The 23,199-nt window shown below is 41.1% G+C and overlaps 1 protein-coding gene across 2 annotated transcripts in view; it reads left to right on the top strand.

Annotated features, from left to right (window-relative positions):
* Positions 1–215: 215 nt before the first annotated feature.
* The window catches only part of TANK (TRAF family member associated NFKB activator), a 166,589-nt gene continuing 143,605 nt past the window's right edge, over positions 216–23,199 (top strand). Inside the window, exon 1 of one of the 2 annotated variants that reach the window (XM_073634056.1) lies at positions 216–396. Coding sequence is in view for 1 of the 2 variants with exons in the window: in XM_073634054.1 (XP_073490155.1) it covers positions 12,994–13,118 (125 nt within the window). In the remaining variant the exon portion in view is untranslated. Of the gene's footprint in view, positions 397–12,608; positions 13,119–23,199 lie in introns of those variants that run through there. The other variant, XM_073634054.1, reaches the window with a different exon arrangement.

Genomic DNA, 23,199 nt, shown 5'->3' with positions numbered 1-23,199 from the left:
CAAGGAACGGCATTTGAATTTTAAGCTCAATGGTGACATTTAGCCTATTTTGTTTTGTACACAACAGTTTGCTGATCTATATTTATAAAGCATATACAATTTTTAGCACATTAACGAAAATGTGGTTTTCTAAGAAAGAAAAGTGCGTTATCTAAGAACAGTCCACTCTTACAGAGCAGTTTGGGTTAAGAAATACTGAAAGCAATTGGTTGACAACAAATAAGGAAGCTAAGCTAGGGGATTCCCCCTGGAAGTTCCCACACTAGAGCTGCAATTACCATATGCACAGGCCAGTCTGATTGCTGAAACTTCATACTCAAGACCTGTCGAGCCAGCAAACAATCTCTTATTTTGTACATTATTATCCTGCGAAGCACAGTAATCCGGGGCACTAAGGTAACTCATTTTGCTTTTTAAAAAGCATGCTGTTTTAAACTTTATTAGTAAGACTGCTAGTGAGAATCGGTGTCTGCTTAGGCAGTAGAGTGCTGTAGTAAGTTAATATTTTGCACTTTTTGGCCTGTTGAGTAAAGAATTAATTCTTTTAAATGTGCCTGTACTGCCAATCAGATCTTGCATGTTTTTTTTATAGATATATACTGAGACTGAAACTGGAAATGACTCACTGGTTACAGTGTTTAAAATATACTGCTGAAAATAGATTTAAAAGTACAGAAAATATGTTTTGCTAGTATAATAATAATTGTAATAATATAATATTATTATACTTTGTATGTCGTCAGTTATTTTCTAAATCTCTTTTTATATTTTTTTAAGTAAAGTAAATATTAAGATCTGTAGGAAACGGATTTTTGGCACTACTAGTTTGACATTTACTAGTGACATTTAATAATATATATATTTTTATATGTGTATTTGTTATTACTAGTATTACTAAATACAAAATGCTACATCAACACAAAGGCATTTAAAATGTTTCCATTTAAACATCCCTGACTTCTATAGTAGTAATAGCAAATAATTTTCCAAATACTGTGCTCCCTAAATTAATTTGAAATGTCATGATGCCTTTATATGGTATTTGTTTTGTTATTTCCTACATTGTATGAATTAAACTTTTTAAAAAGTTGGTAAGTCTGAAACACAAGTTAAATACTTGTAGCTGTTTTATAAAAAAGCAGTGCGGAGTCTCAGAAAATGTATGGCCTATGTTTTTGATTTTTATAAATCATGTAGAGGATGTGTGTATTAACCTTTTCAAATTTAAATGTTTAAGCATAATAAAATTCTCTTTGCTAGTAATAAAAATTAAATCAATAAAATATATACAGTATATATTTCACTAATTGAGCTGCTAAGGCCAAATTTGCTTGAAAAAACAATCTGTGTTTTGTTTTTTTACGTAGTGGGTACATTTTATGGGAGGGGGGTGTATTTAGGAAAGTTTAGTATATTAATATTAAGTTTTATCATTTTGTTTGTGGGGGGGGGCAGTCATTTTTTTTGCTCAAGAACAGGTCTATGATTAATAAAGGAGCTTCCGTAATCCTCTGGAGCCATTTAAAGCTGCTTGATAACCATAGAAATTCTTTATTTGGTTCATCCCTACCCCATATGGCTTATTCAGTAGCCCATATCAATCAAATTCCAGAAATTTGGATCTGATCAAGATGAATTTCAACAGGTGTGACCAAGCGTGCGTGTGTTTATGAGCGTTTTCTGCGTGTAGGATAGCCCAATCATTTCAATGGGCTTCCCTGCGAGAAACACAAAAAAGAAGTTCCTGACCCTTTTCCAAAAATTCACCAAACCACATGCATTAGCAGATGCATGGAGGTGTCATTACAATGAACAGCATCTTCTAAAGCAGTGGTCATCAACCCTGTCCTCAGGGCCCTCTATCAGGCCAGGTTTTAAGTATCACCTTGGGGAGATGCAGACTAGAATACTGCAATCACTGACAACAAATTATATCACCTATGATGTATTTTAGTTATCTTGCAAACCTGGCCTGTTAGTGGGCCCTGAGGACAGGGGTGATGACCTCTGTTCTAAAGAAACAGCGGCTAATGCTGTATAAATGCATATATATTTATCTTATAAACAAAGCAAAAGCATGTACATGGCATTATTTCACATGTATTTTTTTTTCGCAACAGAGAAAAAAAAACTCCCTCATTATATCTGGGTAGTATTTTGCTGGCATAAGCTGTAATCAATGAATTCCTGTTTGCCACAAAAAATCTTTTGCTTGGGAAATTTCAGTTTAAGATGAAAACAGGATATGCCCTGTAATGCTTGTAGTGGATTTCAAGAAAGCTACGTCAGGATTAATTACGCTTGAGTTGAATGATGTTTCTTTTTCAGAGCAAGCTAAAAAAAAGGGGAAATTTCAAATTGGATTTATACAAATTGCAGTGTATTTGGTGCGTGCTAAATGCTCTTGAGTTGAGATGCATTGACATGCCTTTTTTTAACCACTTGCCTACTGGGCACTTTTACTCCGTTCCTGCCCAGACCAATTTTAAGCTTTCAGGGCTGTTGAACTTTGACAATTGCAAACAAAATACCCAAAGAAAATATTTGTAATTTTTTTTGAGACAGATGGACCTTTATTTTGGTGGTATGTAATCGCCACTGGGTTTTATATTTGTTGCTAAACAGATGGAAAAAAAACAGAACATTTTGAAAAAATTTTTTTTTTTTTACATTTCTGTTATAAAATTTTGTAAATGAGTATTTTTCCCCTCCACTGATTTGCGCTGATGAGGCTGCACTGATGGGCACTGATTGGAAGTACTGATGGGCACTGATTGGAAGCACTGATGGGCACTGATGGGACTGCACTGATTAACAGTGTAGATGTCCCCTTTCACACTGGCCTGTAACCGTCTCACCTCTCCTCATGCTCTGTCAGTGTGAGAAGAGGATTGCCAATAACCGACAAATCCTGTTTACACTGTGATCAGCTGTGATTGGACACAGCTGGTCACATGGTAAAGAGCCACTATGATTGGCTTTTTACCCCAATCACAGAATGATCCTGATGCAGGCCGCAGGGGGTGTGCAGGAAGCAGGATCACGGGAGGATGTCAATAGATGCCATCCTGGAAATCTGTGACCATGCTGTAGTTGTCATTCAGGGTTAAAATGCTGTGTTGATGATTTTTTTTTTTTTTTTACTTCAGAAGCCACAATACTTTATTGTTCAAAAGAAAAGTTCAACACTCAGACAGATTCCCCATGGGGGTGGACTGATGGTGATCCTGCTCAGTGTCTTCTCAACACTAATGGAACATAGAGGTATAAGGTAAAAAACCAGCAACTGGTCCTTCCAAAAAAGTCACTTTATTACATAGAGTGGAGTGTACAAAGTACAGTGGCTTACGCGTTTCAGCAATAAGCCTTAATCATAGCCACCGCTGGCTATGATTAATGCCTACTGCTGAAATGCATAAGCCACTGTACTTTGTACACTCCATTTGACCTTTTTGAAGGACAAGTTGCCGGCTCTTCACCTTATAGCTCCACAATAATTTTCTTCCTTAAAGGATAAAGCTGGCCATACATTAAACAATGTTCTTATTCAAATTCCTTTAGATTTACCTTCAACTATGTAGTGCTAGGGCCTGCCTGATTGCATACAAATTGAACAAAATTGAAATTTACCAAACTCATAACATATGATTTGTACAAGAAAATTATATGGCCAGTCTAAGTGCACTTTGAGACACAGTGGCAAAAAAGATAAGGACACTTTGTAATGTATTTCAATAGAAGCAGTTCACACCAGTGCATTCACTAATGTGTGCTGCCCTGTACTAAAAAAATAAAAATAAAAGAATAATAAATAAGCTTTAGTTTGTTTCACCACAACGTGATGCAAAGCATTTAAATGCATGTAAGCGCACCACAATCCGTATAAATGCAAGAGTCAAAAAGAGTCAGTTAAAGTTTTCTTTACAAATTGTTTTCTTTTAAGAGAAAAATGTAAACAGTATTGCAGTGCATGTTAAATAGCAGCGCAGCATGCAAACACATGTCAACGCACGTGCATCTACGTACACTCAACGCACAGGAGTGTATAGGAGCCTATAGGCAGAGAATTCTGAAGCAACTTTTTTTTCTTAATAAATTACCGCAAAGGTCTAGGAAATGCAAAATTCTATGAAAAACACACTAAAGTGAATTTTAGGACAAACATAATAAACTACCCACATTTTCGGTAAAATATAACAGACAAGGTTGCACCAAATAAATAGACACTCAACATGTCAAACCTTAAATTTGTGTGCGCCTGTGAAATGGTGACATACTTTAGTGTTACGGAGGAGGTCTCCTGCTAGAACTATTGCCCTCACCCTGGCGTGCGTGGTGAGTGATGTATAACATGTATATCAAAATCAACGTTTTCACGTGTAGGCGCCCCAGATGCGTATGTTTACATTCGTACGTGTTTATATGTGGGGGTGGATGGCCACAAAATGTTTTTGGGGGGAGATTTTATGTGTTTGGGTGTAACTTAATTTTTTTGCAAAAAAGCTGCCACTTGCTGGCCTCCCACAGTACAATTACGTCATTACTTTACGTTAAATCCCGTTGTTATGGCAGCAGCTAGTATCATTTTGTACTTTGGGCGATTCTCCATGAGATAAAAGTGGTCCCAGTGGTAGATTCACTGCAGAATCACTTTTAGAGGCGGTGGGAGAGGCGTGCCTTCCCTCCTGCTGCTTCCCGGTCGTCTCCGAGCGCACCGGAGCTGTCGGCAAGCCCAGAGCTGATCCTATCCTTATGATGCCTGGGCAGGAAGTCCGGTGAGGGCAAGATGGCTCCCACTCGGCTCTATGCCCTTGGAGGACCAGAGCAATGTCTGATGTCACTTCTGCCTCTCGGGCTTAAAGGGATGGGGGTTTTTTTGTCAAAGTGTCTTTTTTTTTTGTTTGCTTTTAAGGGTAAATTAGAGATCTGGGGTCTCTTTGACCCTAGATCTCACAGTAAAGAGGACCTGTCATGCTTATTTTTATTACAAGGAATGTTTACATTTCTTGTAATAGGAATAAAAGTGATAAAAATATAAATAAAAATAAAGGGACAGTGTAAAAATTAAAAAATTAAAATTTAACTAAATAAGAAAAAAAGAAGTGAACGCATACATAAGTCGCGCCCGCATATGTAAACGGTGTTCAAACCACACATGTGAGGTATCGCCATGATCGTTAGAGCAAGAGCATTAATTCTAGTACAAGACCTCCTCTGTAACTCTAAACAAGTAACCTGTAAAAAAATGTAAAGCGGCGTCTATGGAGAATTTTCGGTACCGTAGTTTGTCGCCATTCCACGAGCATGCGCAATTTTAAATCATGACATGTTGGGTATCTATTTACTTGGTGTAAAATCATCTTTTACATTCTACAAAAACATTGGGCTAACTTTAGTGTTTTCTTTTTTTTTCAATTCATTAAAGTGTATTTTTTCCCAAAAAGACCGCTGTGCAAATACAATATGACATAAAATGTTGCAATGATCGCCATTTTAATCTCTAGGGTCTCTAATGAAAAAATATATAATGTTTGGGGGCTCTAAGTAATTTTCTAGCAAAAGATACTAATTTAAACAAATTGTGAAACCAAGTTGCAACTTCTTGTGAGATACAAACAAAATATACACCTTTCAATAATTAAGCTGCGCTACACTCCTGACACATTAACAAATAAATATAATGAAAAAATTAATATCACAAATAAAGTCCATCCGATGACAGATGAAAAAAAATTGTTGACAAATTATGTACCCAAAGAATGTGATAGGAGAGAGATGACTTCCACCACTACACACGCTGCCACTTACCGACTTCCAATGATCTCCTATCATGGAAGATCACAAGCGCTTTCGGCTTAATAACCAGCCCGGGCCTTTGGTAAACACAGCAATGGTCTCAGCATCTTCCTGGATATCCCCACTCAAAGGTACATATTGTAATACGATCCCCATAAAGAAATAAAGGCTTCCTTAGCGTAAAATCTTTTTGGTAATTTAATAAGTAAAAAAGTATTGCACTTACAGTTGGGTAGAATATGTAAAGGATAAAAAACAGGCCGGCCGGCACTCCAATGCAGCCCGTAACTCCGGGACCTACGTGAACACGGTGACGTCAGCACGTTGCTCCTCCTTACGCATTTCGTCAGAGACTTTATCTGACGTACCACTGTCAGAACTGGGCTCAGCCCTTCCTTCTCTGAGCTGGCCGCTCAGCTGTCGGCTAATTGCCAGCTCCTATCTCTCCACAGCCACGCACCTGTTGATGATATCCTGCTCATCAGTCCTGCCTACTTAAGCCGTCCAGCCCAGAGGATCTCTGCCTTCGCCTTGGTCAACATCACAGAGACTATCTCATGCATTCCTGTTAAAGACTTGCTTATCTGACATCCCTTCTGGCTCCAGATCCTGCTGGCTGTTTTACTACGCTCATCTCCGGCTCCCTGACATTTGGCTTGTCTGACTATCCATTCCGGTTCCTGGACTCTGGCTATGTTTTGACAAGTTTACTCTGTTTACCTTTTTTTTATATCATTAACCACTTAGCAACCGCCCATAGCTAAATGACGGCTAGAGGGCGGTTGCTTAATTCAGGGAGGGCGTACTATGATGTCCTCCCAGAATGCAGCTCTCGCGCGCCCCCTGGGGTGCGCACCTGAGAACATCCGTGACCTGACCCGGCCCATCACGGATCATGGTAAACGGCCGCTGATCGTGGCTGTTTACCATGTGATCGCTCCGTCAAATGACGGAGCGATCACATGCAAACAAACCGGCATCATGTCATGACGCCGGTTCCTCCCTCCCCTCTGTGCCATGACGCCGGTTTCTCCCTCCCCTCTGTGTACCGATCGGTACAGAGGGGGGGAGATCGGATGGCAGCAGCGCTGTGGGCTGGATGTGTAGTGCCCACAGCGCTGCTCTGTGACAAATGCAGTCACATCCAGCCACCCATCCATCCATGCTCAGCCATCCCTCCATGCTCAGCAATACCCTGCACTTCATTGCAATACTCTGCCATACCCCGCCATACTCTGCCATACTTTGCAATACCCCGCAATACTCTGCAATACCCTGCAATACCCTGCAATACCCTGCAATATTCTGCAATACTCTGAAATACCCTGCAATATTCTGCAATAACCTTCAATACCCCGCAATATTCTGCAATAACCTTCAATACCCCGCAAAACTCTGCAATACTCTGCCATTCTCTGCAATACCCTGCCATACTCTGCAATACCCAGCCATACTCTGCAATACCCAGCCATACTCTGCAATACCCAGCCATACTCTGCAATACCCAGCCATACTCTGCAATACCCAGCCATACTCTGCCATACCCAGCCATACTCTGCCATACCCAGCCATACTCTGCCATACCCAGCCATACCCTGCAATACCCAGCCATACCCTGCAATACCCTGCCATACACTGCAATACTGTGCCATACTCTGCAATACCCTGCCATACTCTGCAATACCCAGCCATACTCTGCCATACTCTGCAATACCCAGCCATACACTGCAATACCCAGCCATACTCTGCAATACTCAGTGATACCCAGCCATACTCTGCCATACCCAGCCATACTCTGCCATACCCAGCCATACCCAGCCATGCTCAGCCATACTCGGCCATGCTCTGCTATGCTCAGCCATATTCGGCCTCTGTATGTGGCCAGGCTGTGGAAGTCTCTCATATGTGATATCGCCGTACTCAGAAGGAGTAGGAGATTCTATTTTGGAGTGTCATTTTTGGTATGTACATGCTTTGTGTTAGAAATATTGTATAAATGGACAACTTTGTGTTAAAAAAAAAAATGCCTTTTAACCACTTCCCACCCGCCGGCTGTCATACAACATCCTTGACTTTGTACGGGGATATCTGAATGATGGGTGCAGCTACAGGCATCATTCAAATATCAACTTTTTCAGCCGGCGATTCCCTACACCATAAGAATGATCATAGCGGCTGTTGGTTTTTTTTTTATTTTTTTATTACAGGCTTCCCAGCCTAGAGGTGAGATGTGGGGTCTTATTGACCCCATATTTCACTGTAAAGAGGACCTGTCATGCCATATTCCTAGTACAGGGGATGTTTACATTCCTTGTAATAGGAATAAAAGTAATCAAAAAATGTATTTTTTGGAAAAAAGCATCAAACTAAAATAAATAAAGTAAAATGAACAATAAAAAAAAAAAAATTAAAGCACCCTTGTCCCTGTGTGCTCGCATGCAGAAGCGAGCGCATACATAAGTCCCGCCCACATATGAAAACGGTGTTCAAACCACACATGTGAGGTATTGCTGCGATCGGTAGAGCGAGAGCAATCATTTTGGCCCTAGACCTCATCTGTAACTCAAAACATGTAACCAGTAAAAAATTTTAAGCATTGCCCATGGGGATTTTTAAGTAGCGAAGTTTGGCACCATTCCACGGGCGTGTGCAGTTTTGAAGGGTGACATGTTAGGTATCTATTTACTCCGCATAACTTCATCTTTCACATTATGTAAAAACATTGGGCTAACTTTGCTGTTTTGTTTTTGTTTTAAAGCACAACGCTTTCTTTTGGAAAAAGAACAGTTATCGAAAAATTGCTGCGCAAATACCGTGCGAGATAAAAAGTTGCAACGACCGGCCATTGTATTCTCTAGGGTCTTTGCTAAAGAAAACATATATAATGTTTTGGGGCTCTATGTAATTTTCTAGCAAATAAATGATGATTTTTACATGTAGGGGAGAAATGTCAGAATTGGCCTGCGTGCTCCAGAACGCCTGAAGGTGCACCGTGCATGTTGGGCCTCTGTATGTGGCCACGCTGTGTAAAAGTCTCACACATGTGGTATCGCCATACTCGGGAGTAATAGCAGAATGTGTTTTGGGGTGTAATTTGTGGTATGCATATGCTGTGTGTGTGAGAAATAACCTGCTAATATGACAATTTTGTGAAAAGAAAAAGAAAAAAAAATCTTGATTTTGCAAAGAATTGTGGGAAAAAAATGACAACTTCAAAAAACTCATCATGCATCTTTCTAAATACCTTGGAATGTCTTCTTTCCAAAAAGGGGTCATTTGGGGGGTATTTGTACTTTTCTGGCATGTTAGGGTCTCAAGAAATTAGATAGGCCGTCAGTACTGCAGGTGTGATTAATTTTCAGATATTGGCACCATAGCTTTTGGACTCTATAACTTTCACAAAGACCAAATAATATACACTGATTTGGGTTATTTTTAACCAAAGATATGTAGTGGTATAAATTTTGGGCAAAATATATGAAGAAAAATTACTAATTTGCTAAATTTTATAACAGAAACTAAGAAAAATGCATTTTTTACAGAATATTCGGTCTTTTTTCTTTTATAGCGCAAAAAATAAAGAACCCAGTGGTGATTAAATACCACCAAAAGAAAGCTCTATTTGTGTGAAAAAAAGGACAAAAATTTCATATAGGTACAGTGTTGCATGACTGAGTAATTGTCATTCAAAATGTGAGAGCACTGAAAGCTGAAAATTGGTCTGGTTATTAAGGGGGTTTAAGTGCCCAGTGGTTAAACAAGTGTGATTTAATTGTACTTCTGTCTCAGTCTGATTCATGGTTTCTGACAGCCACACAATCAACAGGGTTTCATTATGGAATTGTTAGAATTTGCGGCTAACCACAATTACTTTTGGTTTAACAATCAATTTTACCGCCAACAATGAGGAGTTGCCATGGGGGCTAAATACGCCCCTAGTCTGGCCAACCTTTTTATGGCCAAGTGGGATAAGGACGTCATCTATTCTGAGCGGAGCCCCCATTAGATTTTTTGGGCCAGGTATATAGATGACGTCCTCCTCCTGTGGGGTGGCACTGGCCTGCAACTGGATGAATTCTTTGCCTCCATTAATAATGATAGCGGGATCAGTTTTTTTCATGAGGCCAGTCAAAAGGAGGTCAATTTTTTGGACTTGACTATTTCCAAGAGAGGAAATGGTTTTAATACTATCACCCACTTCAAGATGACAGATAGAAACTCCTTCATACCTCTGGGCAGTTGCCACCATGACTCTTTGCTCAAATCAGTGCTTAGGAGCCAATTTTTGAGAATAAGGCGCAACTGGACAGAGGTAGGGTATTATAGAACCCAGGCTGGTGTCCTCATGAATAGACCTAGAAAAAGGCTATAACCCAGAATCTTTACAAAATATTATGGAACAGGTTGGCATAATGGGAAGATCAAGTTTGTCAACAGAGAAAGTATGAAATAAGGATGTGGGTGGGGCACCTTCAGTGCCATTTATTACCATCTTTTCTACTCAGCACCATCAGATAAAAAACATAATTCGTAAACATTGGTATTTGCTTGGCAACGATTGAGTTATAAAGACCTTTTTGCCAGCAAATCCACAGGTAATCTTTAGAGGTGTCCCTTCACTCAGAGATAAAATTGCCCCTAATGTCTTTGACCCCCTGACTAAAACTGGCCTTCTTTCAAAATTTAACTGGGTACCACCAATGTCACAAGTGCCAAGTCTGTTCTTTAAATAAATGTAGGAACAGGAGGATAGATGTTTTGTTTCATCAAGCACTTCTGTGGAACATCGGATTGAACCATTTATTACCTGTTCCACGATGTGTGTATTCTACTTGCTGCAATGCCCATGTGGGTTACAGTATGTGAGGTATGCAGGTTGCAGGTATGTCTTGGCGAACATATTGCTAACATCAAAAGGGGCTTCAGATACCATTCAGTTTCCAAACACTATGCCACATATCATAATAGGAATCCGGCTAATACCCTCTTTTTGGGCATAGATAGATTCAATGACCGTTGGAGGGGCAGCTCCTTGGTAAGAAAGCTGTCAAGACTAGAAATGTCATAGATGCATAGGGTACGTTGCTGTACTCCTTTCGCTCTTAATGTAGATGCGGATGTTAACGCGTTCATAGACAATTCTTGATGATCGAAAGCATCCAACACTGTAAACCCGATTTGAGTTTTGGGATGGCAGCACTAGTTAAAATAAAAAAAAAAAAATTTGGGGGTATGGAGGGAGAGTAACCTTTATGTCCATTCTGAAGGTCTACACATTGTTAATTGTTCATTTTTAATGCCCACATAGTGTTAGTTTTTCGGGTAAGGAATCAGGAAAAAAAATCATAATGATTGGGTTCTTGTCATATAATTATTTTTTTAATAACCTTTTTTCAATAATTAATACATCTTTTTTCATATTTAAGGCCTTTAATAAACAACTAATTTTCATTTTTTTCATTATTAATGGAAGTCCATAATTTAGGGCTCTGGCATATTTTTACCTTTGGGTAACCACCGCTAGAGGCCGCTTGGCCTCTACATATAGGCGGTTATTGCCACTACCACCAGAGGTCACTAGACTCTTCGGGTTGGGTGTCCCCATGGAGGTGTTTCATCTCTCCCTTTGCGAGACCGGACTCTTTTTCGGTTGCTTTAACAGTTAGAGAAGACCTTTTTTCTTCTTTTTTTCCCCTTTCTTTTTAAATGCTCAAAGTTGTTATGCCTGTAGAAGAGTCACACAATGAGTAATCGTGTCTTCAACCAGTGGATAGACCTAGTCCCGATTCAAATCGGTGGAGTAAGAATATAAGGTCATTCTATGAGGTCCTATTGAGGGTTTTAAATAGTATATGTTAGTGTTTAATCTAACATAGTCAGGATATTTTAGATATTCCCTTTGGAGTTTAGATGAGACGGATCACTCTGACTATCAATTGGCTGTAATCTGTCCATTCCCCATGAGTGAGGGCATTTGCCCTTTCCCAAAATGGAGGAGTTAGCGAAGCTGCCACTCAAAGCTGAGAGCAGGGGTGTGGTTTCCTTGTTATGGAGATGAATATAAGGCGGTAAGTCAGCATGCCGCCTGTGCCCCTGGACGACGTCAGTTCTGATGAAGTGCGTATGCAGGAGCGACGTGTTGACGTCACCATGTTCACGCAGGTCCTGGAGTGACGGGCTGCATTGGAGAGCCAGCCAGCTTGTTTTTTATGCTTTGTATATTCTACCTATTAAATTACCACAAAGATTTTACACTATGGAAGCCTTTATTTCTTATGGGGATCGTATGGCAATATGTAACTTTGAGTGGTGTTATCCAGGAAGATGCTGAGACCATTGCTGTGTTTACCAAAGGCCCAGGCTGGGTATTAAGCTAAAAGTGCTTATTATCCCCCGTGATAGGAGATCATTGGTAGGCGGCAGTGTGTGTAGTGGTGGAAATCATCTCTCTCACATTCTTTGGGTGCATAGTTTTTCAGCTTCACATCAATTTTTTTCATCTTTCATTGGATGGACTTTATTTGTGTATTTTAATGTGTCAGGAGTCTAGCGCAACTTAATTATTGACAGGTCAGCAAGTGGTTCACTTTTTTTTTTTTCATCACATAGGTGACAAAAAGTTCCCAATGTGATGATTTTTAAGTGTCAGATTCTCTTTAAAGACCCTGCATGTCTCCTCTGGGCTCCACTGAATGTAATGCAATGCACATCGCATTTTTTTTTTTTCATCACATAGGTGACAAAAAGTTCCCAATGTGATGATTTTTAAGTGTCAGATTCTCTTTAAAGACCCTGCATGTCTCCTCTGGGCTCCACTGAATGTAATGCAATGCACATCGCATTGAACAGACCTGGCAGCGAAAGGGTTAAAAAATATTCTGAAAAAAAAAAACTCATACAGAAGGGTGCACATGCCTACAGTGCCTATTGGGAAATCTGGTCCTGTGTCCTGGACAATGCTGCTCCTCCATAGATACTGTACAGTAAGTGAGTGTTGTCATCCTGGGAAAGGTAGTGTGTTAGAAGAAGAACCACCAAGTGAGAATAAAGAAAACAAAAGAAAACAAATGCAATAGCCACATCTAAGGACTGCTGTGTAGTATAGCATAGTTGCCAACATTCGAAAAAAGAATTTAATTAGGGGTGGGGCATTCATTTGTAGGTGTGGCATAGGTGGGAAGGAAAAATGCAACGCGCATGCCGCGGCAAAAAAAATGGGCGTGGTTTAAGCAAAATATTGGCCATGGCTTAAAGGGGGTGTGGTTAGAGTCCGAGATGAAAGAGGGATGGAGGGAGAAGGAAGAGAAGGATGAAAGGAGAAGGTAAGGGAGAAAGAGAGGGAGAGGGAAAGAAAGAGATGGGGAGAAACAGAGAAGGAGAGAGAAAGAAAGCGATAGGGAGGGAAGGAGAGAGAAAGGAGAAACAGAGAAGGAGACAGAGAGAAAGAGATAGGGAGGAAAGGAAAGAAAGGAGGAAGGAGAGAAGGAGAGAAAAAAAGAGAGGGAGGCCAAATTGTGACGGTTGGCAACTATGCAGTGTACAAAGGTCAGCAGGTTGCAGGGCAGTGCCACTGTGACCCTTGCTCTCTATTTATAAAGCAACACCACAGCCAGGTCAGGGTTTAGGAACAGTCTATGGGGAGAAGGCAGCACATACCTGGTCCTGCTGGCAAGCCGAGTTCCGCTCAGCATCTGCAGGCTCTGAACACAGCCTTCTACAACTCCCAGCAGCTCCTACCCCGCGGTGTCACCAACATACAGGCAGCATGGCATAGGGCGGGATTAGAGCAGCAGTGGAGCTTGCGGCCCCGCCCGCTCCTTCCGCGCTGAAGAATAGACATATACACAGCACAGCGACCCACTGCCTGTCTCACTGAGTCCTGTCCCACGGCGGTGGCTTGTTGCGTGTGTCATTCTGCAGCGCTATGCTAATGGGGGATCATCCCGGCTGGCCATGCCCCCCACTGACCAATCCGCAGTACTTCCTGGAGGAGGTGGGGAGGGGATGACAGAGTGGCCCGGGGCAAAAAAACAATTTTTGGGACTGCTGCCAGGACAATAATAAACCAGGACATGGGTCAGATTTTCGGGACTGTCCCAGCAAATTAGGGATTGTTGCCAAATATGAGTGTAGGGTAACAATTATAACATCACTAATGCTGAATACTAGTGTCATCTCTCTTCCTGCTCTGCAAGGGAATGCTCCAGCTATTGTATAGTGTGGGATTCTGTGAATAGAATGCAAAACTTTTTGTTAATAGAGGGGGAAGATTACACAACACGATCCCTGCACTGCATGAGAGTCAGAACTTTCACTCGCAGCACAGGAAGAGGAGTGCTGCCATTCCGGGATCAGAGAAGCTACAATTTATACACAATACAGCAGCAAGCAGGACCAGATGTTTGCACAATTATATTTCTTCATCACAGACTGGAATGTTTTTACATTAGGCCCATGAAATGTGACTCAATCCCCTCTGTAGAATGCAATGCGTTATTCAGCCTCACCCTTCTCTCCAAATAAAAGCATTACAATGAGAAGGATTTATTAAGGTGGAAAGTGTTCACTATTCCAGGAGAGGCTGCTGTCACTTGAAATACCTAAACATGTGCAGGAGAATTTTACAAAATTAGACGTTTTTGTACATGAATAGATGATTAAAGTGAACACAGATTCACAAGGATAAGAGAACGTTAACTTTTAAATGTGCATTTATTATTTTTTTCCTAAGAAGCCTGCAGAGCATTGCACCCATGATCAGCAGATTACAGGTGCAATGTCCAGCTCCTGCAGACTCTCAGCACAGCTGTCTGCCCATACCTCGTGCAGGCAGACAGTAACCTGAGAGTAGGAAGATCAATGGACTACAAGGACGCTCACCAGTGCCCTCACAGCTCATTGAAAACTGCAAGTCGTCAGACACAATGTCTGATGGTACTTGTAGGCATTAATTCACAAGAAACTGTAAATGAATGGCGTGGCCTTGTGGGTGGAGCCCCACATGGCCATGCTGTTTTCAAATGGATGGATGGCAGGCAGAAGATCCAGGCCCACGGTCACAGGGAGGGGGAGGGCAGGGAGAAGGTCCCTGGCCCACTGTCACAGGGAGGGGGGAGGGCAGTAAGAAGATCCCTGGCCCACTGTCACAGGGGTGGGGGGGAGAAGATCCCTGGCCTGATGTCGCAGAGAGCAGTGGGAAAGCTGCAGATGCTGAAACATGTTACCTAAAAAACACGTGGAAAATGTAACATGTTCCAAAATTGATTTTATCCTTTAATTTTCTTTTTAAATCAGCTCAAGGAATGGTACTTGCATTCAATGAAAATTGCCCTTTGTGTTGATGGCTGCTGTCTTTGTTGAAATCTTCCATATTATGTCCCACGCATACCCCATAGTCTTCCAGTGCTGCAGGGGTTATTACACCCACTGGACCTCTCAACTATGCCCGCCCTTTCCTCCCCCTCCTCCATTCATAGAAGCTGTACTATAGCTTTCATCAATGAATGGAAGATGGGCAGGTGAATAATGAGCCTTCTACCTCCATCAATAGAACACTTCTCATTGATGCATACAACAGTACAGCTTCTAGGAATGGAGGACAGCTGGAAAGGAAAGGAATATTTGGCACTATTGATGAGTGCATATGACAGGTCCAATCCCTGCAACGGCTGTAGGGGGTATGGGGGGGGGGGGGGGGGTAGTAAATGGAAGATTTCAATTAAGAGTGCAGCCATCAGCACAAGGGACACTTCCCACTATATGTAAAATCTCTTGTGCTGATTTACAAAAAATGAAATTTGGGCTTTAATAAATCCTCACTGCCAGCAGCAATGGCAACATGTAGTGAAATAAGTGACTAACAGCTGAACAGTATAGGGTTGCCACCTTTTCTTCAAGTCAAACCCGAACACTTTAGCGGCAAACAGCAAAAAAATTTTTATAGTATAAACTATACATATATTTTGATATTAAATAACATTTCAAATCATATTAAGTTAATAACAAGAGTCTCCCTTTACATCAGAGTCCACAGAGTTCCCCTTTTACATCTGAACTCGCAGAGTTCCCTTTCACTGTAAGGGGGGACTCTGGGGACTCTGACATAAGGGATGCTCTGGGAACCCTGATTGAAGGAGGAACACTGAGAACTCTGCTGTATGGAGAGGATCTTGATGTAAGGGGCAACACTGTGGCCTCTGAAGTAAGGGGTGCTCTGAGAACCCTGATTTACCTTTAGTGTACTCACTCAGAGGCAGGAGAGAGAAGGGGGAGACTTCAGTCACAGACAGGGATGGATGGTGAGCTCACTCACCCCTTGGCACCTCTCATCCAGAGGTATCTGAGGCTGCTTGACCCCAAATTTACAGCCCCCACGTTCCTTTTCTGAGGCACAGTTTCGGGGATTGGAGTGGGGTGGAGTGGGGTAGGAGGAAGAGGTACAGATCAAGCCCTCTCTCCTCTCCCGTCTGTGTGTGTTGGGGGGGGGGGGGATTGTTAGTGCTGGCTTTGGGCAGTGTTAAAGAGAGTGTAATAGACAACTGCAGCCAGAAACCCTGCTGGGAAGCCATAGTCCAGTCTGAATCATGTGTCCGGGTTTCAGGCAGCCTGATTCCAAACCCGAACTGTCCAGGTGAATCCCGGACAGGTGGCAACCCTAGTACAGAGCTACATAGTCTGCAACTTTAGCCTACCAATTACTATTAGCTTTACTTTCTGAGTCACTAGCCCAGAACATGTGTGCAGATTAGCAAAGTCAAAAGTCCTTATCAGCAAACTTGGTCCATGGCAATGATAGTAGTATACGGAAGCATTCAGGATACCACAAAGCAACAAAGTGCTGATATGGTCATTTTAAAGCAAATATCAACAACTTTATGCAGCATTGCCCTGTAAAGAAGCATGGGGCGCAGTTACCTTACCAGCAGACAGCGAACAAAATCTCGCTGCCCGCCGGACGTGTAAGTATGCACCAATCAATTAAATGGAGCACATGAGAGGGCCAGGAGAGTGGTAGGGAACACCAAATAAAATGGATGCATCTCCTCTCAGATGAGTTCTTGAGATCCTAATGCACATATAACAAGCAAACACAAGAGGGCGGCTCCATCTAGGTGTAGCGATTTATTTTAAAAAGTATAATAGACAATAAAAATGCACTTACTAGATAAAAGTGGATCAAGACTTGTCGTAAACCCATATAGACCTCCATAGGATCACCGCAAAGCTGCAGAGCTCAGCAGGCATGTGGCTGGTTGAAGCAGAGTTCTTGATGGAAATGCAGCTGTCAAGCTTCAGGCTGGAACATAAGCATCAGCAGCTTCCAGAAAAGGCAAGATGGCTGCGGCTCCAACCAGCACCTCTCTTGGCTGGGTGATGACAGGAAGTGGAGGGGATGTGGCTACATGTTTCAGGACAGAAGGAGGGCTCCTTTATCAACCAATAGGAAAAGGTTTTCAGTGGTAAAAAACAGTGGTACAGTCCATAGCACAGCACACATAAGAGACAGTTCATCCCTAACTACCTAATGTTGGCTGCCCAGTTCATACATTGCCCAGAGGTAGCAAGTCCCTAGCAACAGTCCATAATTGGTAGTTTCTTGGCCCCAGGAAATCCCATGCGGCTGATCCAGCGGCGGGGAATCCATTGCCCTGACGAAACTACATGGCTCAGCAGGTCTACATGGCTCAGCACTCCACGACGAACCCCCTTCCCAAGTCCTCCCTTCCCAAATATTTAATAATTTACTACAAGGGGCAGGACCCACAAAAAACCCAGGAAAGAGTCCAGTACTGTTAACCCCTTCCCATCCCGGGGAGCCCAAACTAGCTACATAGTGCAAATACCTTAACAGCAAAAATACATTCAATAGCACCCCGTAAGCACCTGGTTACAGTTGTAACTGCTTAAAAAATATTAGCTGGAGTTTGCCTTCAATTTCTTAGTGTATCTAAATCTACTAATGTTAGAATATATATACAATCAGTTGGGTTTAATGTGCATGCAGGGCAGGATCTATTTTATACACAGTACTTCTATATGTATATTGTTATCAATTATAATATTTATTTCTAATTTGTAACCTAAATTTAATCAAATAAAACTATTTTTAGATTTCATAGTCTAACTACTCGTGTGCCCCCAAAGTCCAATTTCATTAGTTCCCATAATTTACACATATAAATCTACTAATGCACCAACCCCCCTCCCCTTCCCTAGAATGCTGCTGTCCAAATGTGCCCCCTGTGCTCCTTGATCCAGAGTGGAGAACCCTAATATATAGGAAGTGTGTTACTGTCAGGATCACCAGGTAAAAACAGAAAGAAAAAAGCCTAAAAAAAATGCAAAATATATACTACATTTTTTTTTTGGGGTTATATTACCGCTTCAAAGCTGAATTCCAGGTATGTTTTTTTTTTTTTTTTTTTGCATAGTTACATCAGTCCAGCTTGTACCAATGTAAGGATACATAGTCCACACCTGTGGGAACCCTGTGGAAGCAGAGACTCGCTGTAGTAGCCTCCACTACTACTATGATCCTCACTGTCTTTTGGGTCCTGTGCCAAGTGGCTGCCCTACTGCATAGTGAATACAGAGAATCACTTGCTCAGCACGAGCCCTATTCACTATTCACAGAACGCCTTGCATTTGTCTCATTGAATGCAAAGCATTGAATGTAAGCTCGGATTGGACTAGGTGGAGGGGTAGGGTGATGACATTGCAATCTCCACCTTGTCCAATCAGAGAATGTTTTGCATTCTCAATACACAATACAATAAAATTCTGTGAATGGTGCTTATGCTAAGTGGGTGACCATATGGGTGTACTATGTAGCAGGGCAGCCGCTCAGCACAGGATCCAGAAGACCGGGAGGGTCCTGCAGTACCAGTGCCTACTACAGTGATTGTCTGCTTCCACAGGGACCGGCCAAGTATGGCATATGGATACTTACATTGGTCCAAGCTGGAACAATGTAACTAAGCAAAAAACATACCTGGAAATCATGAGAAGCGTGTTTGTGAAATGAATACAAAAATCTGGTCATGTTAGTGAAATGTATTTCTAGAAGCTGCCATGTATTGTGCTATATGTATGACCGAGAAAGCAACCTCAATCATAGTTTGTGCTGTCTGCAGCCATTTAAATGCTGAGTTTGGAGTCAGAAAGCCGCCCTCCGCCCATACTGTAATCTGCCTACGTACTCTCTGTGGTAAGAGGATAACTGACAGTTAGTTCTTATCTTGCTCTCAGCATCTTCCTCCTGTGTCTTATCTTCCCTCTTCAAATGTGTATTGGAGCCAATCAGATGATGCCATGCTTTGTGAAAATGACATGATGGTGTGTATTGGAAAATTCAAAGATATATTTAACTCTGCAGCTTTATACACATGCATATGTTTATCAGAGACATGCACTCTGTTGAAAATCTGTTCTATCAGCTTCACCAGTCTACTCATGATACCTCTACTGATTGCTGTAGACCATGCATAGGAGTTGATTTACTAAATCTGGAGAGTGCAAAATCTTCTAGCTTGTTCAATTAAGCTTTGACAAAAAAAAAAAAAAAAACCTGGAAGCTGATTGGTTTCTACGCAGAGCTGCACCAGATATTGCACTCTACAGTTTTAGTAAATTAACCCCTATATAGTGTCCTTCTTTTTTTTTTTTTTTTTTTTTTGCTGCTTCAACTGTTCGTAAAGCTGCAAAACTCCATTGTCATTCAACTTCAGCCACAACCCCTTTTTTCTTGGATTGAGATGTCCAGGAGGTTGGGGATGGGGTAAGCCCTTTACCAACCTTTGTAATATACTTTAACAAAAGGAAGGAGGGAGGTCTGGTGTCACCGGTGACACACCTCCATCCCTAAAATATGCAATAGAACAAGAAATTCGCCCTGGGACAATTAAAATATAAAATATAAGGATTTATTCAAGTGCACAATCATGCATAATTGATATCACTAACAATGGCCAGTTTGAACACACATTAAAATGAAAATAAAAGATGGGTACATGTACATATTTTATATATAATCAGTATCATATGGTGTACAGGCATCTAATGTACCCGACATGTTTTGCGAGACCCAGCTCACTCATCAGGTGTGGATGCATGTAAAAAATGTACCTAGGATATAGGAACATAAAATAAGTATATAAGAACATAAAATAAGTATGTAATACACTCTCACATCTACGGCGTGCCTGCCCTCTGTTTTGCCCTCGGTGTGGTCTCGTTGGGCTCCGCCTCCTCAGCTCCCTGGTGAGACAGTTGCTGCCGCCTTTGGGAACTACACACTTTGTTTTTGGCCTTGTTTCAGTGGTGAGTACGGGGTCTTGCATTATGGCTCCCATACCCTGTTGCCCATATAACCTACATTATATTACATACTTATTTTATGTTCTTATATCCTAGGTACATTTTTTACATGCATCCATCCCTGATGAGCGAGCAGGGTCTCGTGAAACGCGTCGGGTACATTAGATGCCTGTACACCATATGATACTGATTATATATAAAATATGTACATGTACCCATCTTTTTTATTTTCATTTTAATGTATGTTCAAACTGGCCATTGCTGATGATATCAATTATGCATGATTGTACACTTGAATAAATCCTTATATTTTAAATTTTAATTGTACTTATTGTTATTATGTATATTAGCAAAACCGTGATCACCTCATTTAAAGTCCCAGGGCGAATTTCTTGTTCTCTTCCTGTGTAATATACTTTTTTCAACAAAAGTACATTTTACCCCCCTCCACTTTCAAATTAGAACTAGTACTTTGAACCTCCCAGTATGCCATGTCCTGAAGTTACGGAAGTGCTCTCATGTAGCCTAATTAAAGAAGGAAAATCTCAAAATGGGATTTTTAAGGCAATTTAACAAAAAATATAGGAAGAAAACATAATAAAAATATATATAATTTTATTAATACACAAAAAATTCATAAAATTCTTATGGAAAGAGCCACAAGAGAAACATATATACATGTATTTTGGATAAATGTATACAGTAATAAACAGAAGTGGCAAAATCCTACAACAATCATGAAACCATCCAACCAGATGACAGAAGATGGTAAGTAGTGGAAAAGTTCGGACTTTTCCACTACTTACCATCTTTAGATCCATCCTGCCTTGTGTCATCCATTCAGGGTGATACTGGCTGTGTACTGAAGCCTAAGGCTCGATTCACATCTATGCATGTTGCTTTTGAGCGTTTCTGCAGTGCTTTTTGCGGTGCTTGCCGCGTTTTTGAACAGGCGTTTTTGCTGCGTTTTTACCGCGTTTTTGCCACGTTTTGCGTTTTTTTTTTTTTTTTTAGTTTTTTCTTTACGCTGTGGTAATACAGCGTAAAAAAAAAAGAAAAAAGCAAATTGCGGCAAAAACGCGCTAAAAACACGGTACTTGCATTTTTGGATGTGGGTCCATTGAATTCTATTACATGCAAAACGCTGCATTTGGCATGAAAAAAAGTCCCCAACCCTTTCCAAAAACGCAGAGGCACAAAAATGCATTGATGTGAACATGTTCCATAGGAACCCATGTTAAAAAATTTCCATGCATTTCTGCAAAATGCATCAAAAAACGCATTAGTGTAAATCAAGCCTTAGGCCTCTTGCACATGATACTCCTGTTTGAGAATCTACTTTTTCAGATGTAATTTCAGGTGATTTTTTTGTAAGTATTTGCACGTATTTTCATGCATATGTGTTTGCACATTTACGCGCGATTTCGCAAAAATTCTGACGTTTTTGTTCGGCACAATATAGAAATGGACATTTAAGCGCATTTGTGCGCACTTGCACGCATGAGGCGTAAATTACTGACCAAAAATGCAGATTTTTCTATTTTTATTTTTACTGAACAATGCATGCCGCTTGTTTGCGTGTCTGTGTACATAGGGACATTACAATTATTGGGCTGTATTTTAGCTCAGTAAAAGAAAAAGCTGTACTGAGCTTTTTCAAGCTGCAGTGTGCAAGAGGCCTTAGGCTTAGTTCACACTGGCATTAAGAGCAGGCTCAATAGCTTATGCACAAGATATAATAGACAGCACATTGTGCTGTTCACACTAAGCGCTAGTGTTGCTTCAAAATTGAAGCCTCATGTTGAGTCAGGAGGAGTTTGAAGCCTTTCAACGCCTCCCATTCAAGTCTATGGTAACGCTCTGCGAAGGCTCTGGCAGGCGTTTTCGGAGCGGTATTGGTGCGGTTGCGGCACGTTAAAATTAGTCACTTTCCATTGTGGAGCAGTTTTAATGCTCATCAAATGCTACAAAACCACGCATAGGGTGTTTGGGGAGTGTTTAACGCTTGTAAAACGCCCCATTCTAAAGCTCATTGACACCTGTCTGATGCCCATACTAACGCCATACAAACGCTATAGGAGTGTTTGTTGAGCGTTAGTAATTTAGTCAATGTGAACAAGCCCTTGTTCTCTCTGTACAGAGCCCTGTGTTGATTGTGTTGACATATTAGAGAATAAAATGTGTACATTTTATGTGCAGTAACACTATTTATTTTAAAACTAATACTGTTCTGATCTGAAATTGCACAATTTCAAAGCCGCATGTCAGTGCGACTTCGGGGGCGTGACTTCTAAGACATCTATGCAGCTTCATGTACACATGTCTATGCAAGTCGCACCTAAAATCGGCAAAAGTAGTACAGGAACTACTTTTTCAAATCGGTGTGGCACCGAAAGGTCGGCATTGCACTGATTTGAACAGTGCAATTGCTGCCAATAGGGTGTGACCTGTCAAATCGCATGACAAATCGATTCAATGTGAATGAGGACTCAACAAAAGAAAAAGTGTGTTTTTGTTTAGTTTTGTTGTGTTTTATTGTCTAAGGACTGTGAAAATAAATCATTGTTTTATATATCATGAAAAGAAAGCATTGTTTGTCCTTAACCAATTGCTGACCGATGCACGCCAATATACGTCGGCACTAGGGATGAGCTTCGAGTTCGAGTCGAACTCATGTTCGACTCGAACATTGGCTGTTCGCAAGTTTGCCGAACAGCGAACAATTTGGGGTGTTCGCGGCAAATTCGAATGCCGCGGAACACCCTTTAAAAGTCTATGGGAGAAATCAAAAGTGCTAATTTTAAAGGCTAATATGCAAGTTATTGTCATAAAAAGTGTTTGGGGACCTGGGTCCTGCCCCAGGGGACATGGATCAATGCAAAAAAAAGTTTTAAAAACGGCCGTTTTTTCAGGAGCAGTGATTTTAATAATGCTTAAAGTCAATCAATAAAAGTGTAATATCCCTTTAAATTTCGTACCTGGGGGGTGTCTATAGTATGCCTGTAAAGGGGCGCATGTTTCCTGTGTTTAGAACAATCTGACAGCAAAATGACATTTCGAAGGAAAAAACTCATTTAAAAGGGGAAC

This window comes from Aquarana catesbeiana, linkage group LG06 (genome assembly GCF_042186555.1).
Source record: "Aquarana catesbeiana isolate 2022-GZ linkage group LG06, ASM4218655v1, whole genome shotgun sequence".
Lineage (NCBI taxonomy): Eukaryota > Metazoa > Chordata > Amphibia > Anura > Ranidae > Aquarana > Aquarana catesbeiana.
The sequence above is the reverse complement of the archived record's forward strand: the minus strand, read 5'-3'. Positions and strand labels throughout refer to the sequence as shown.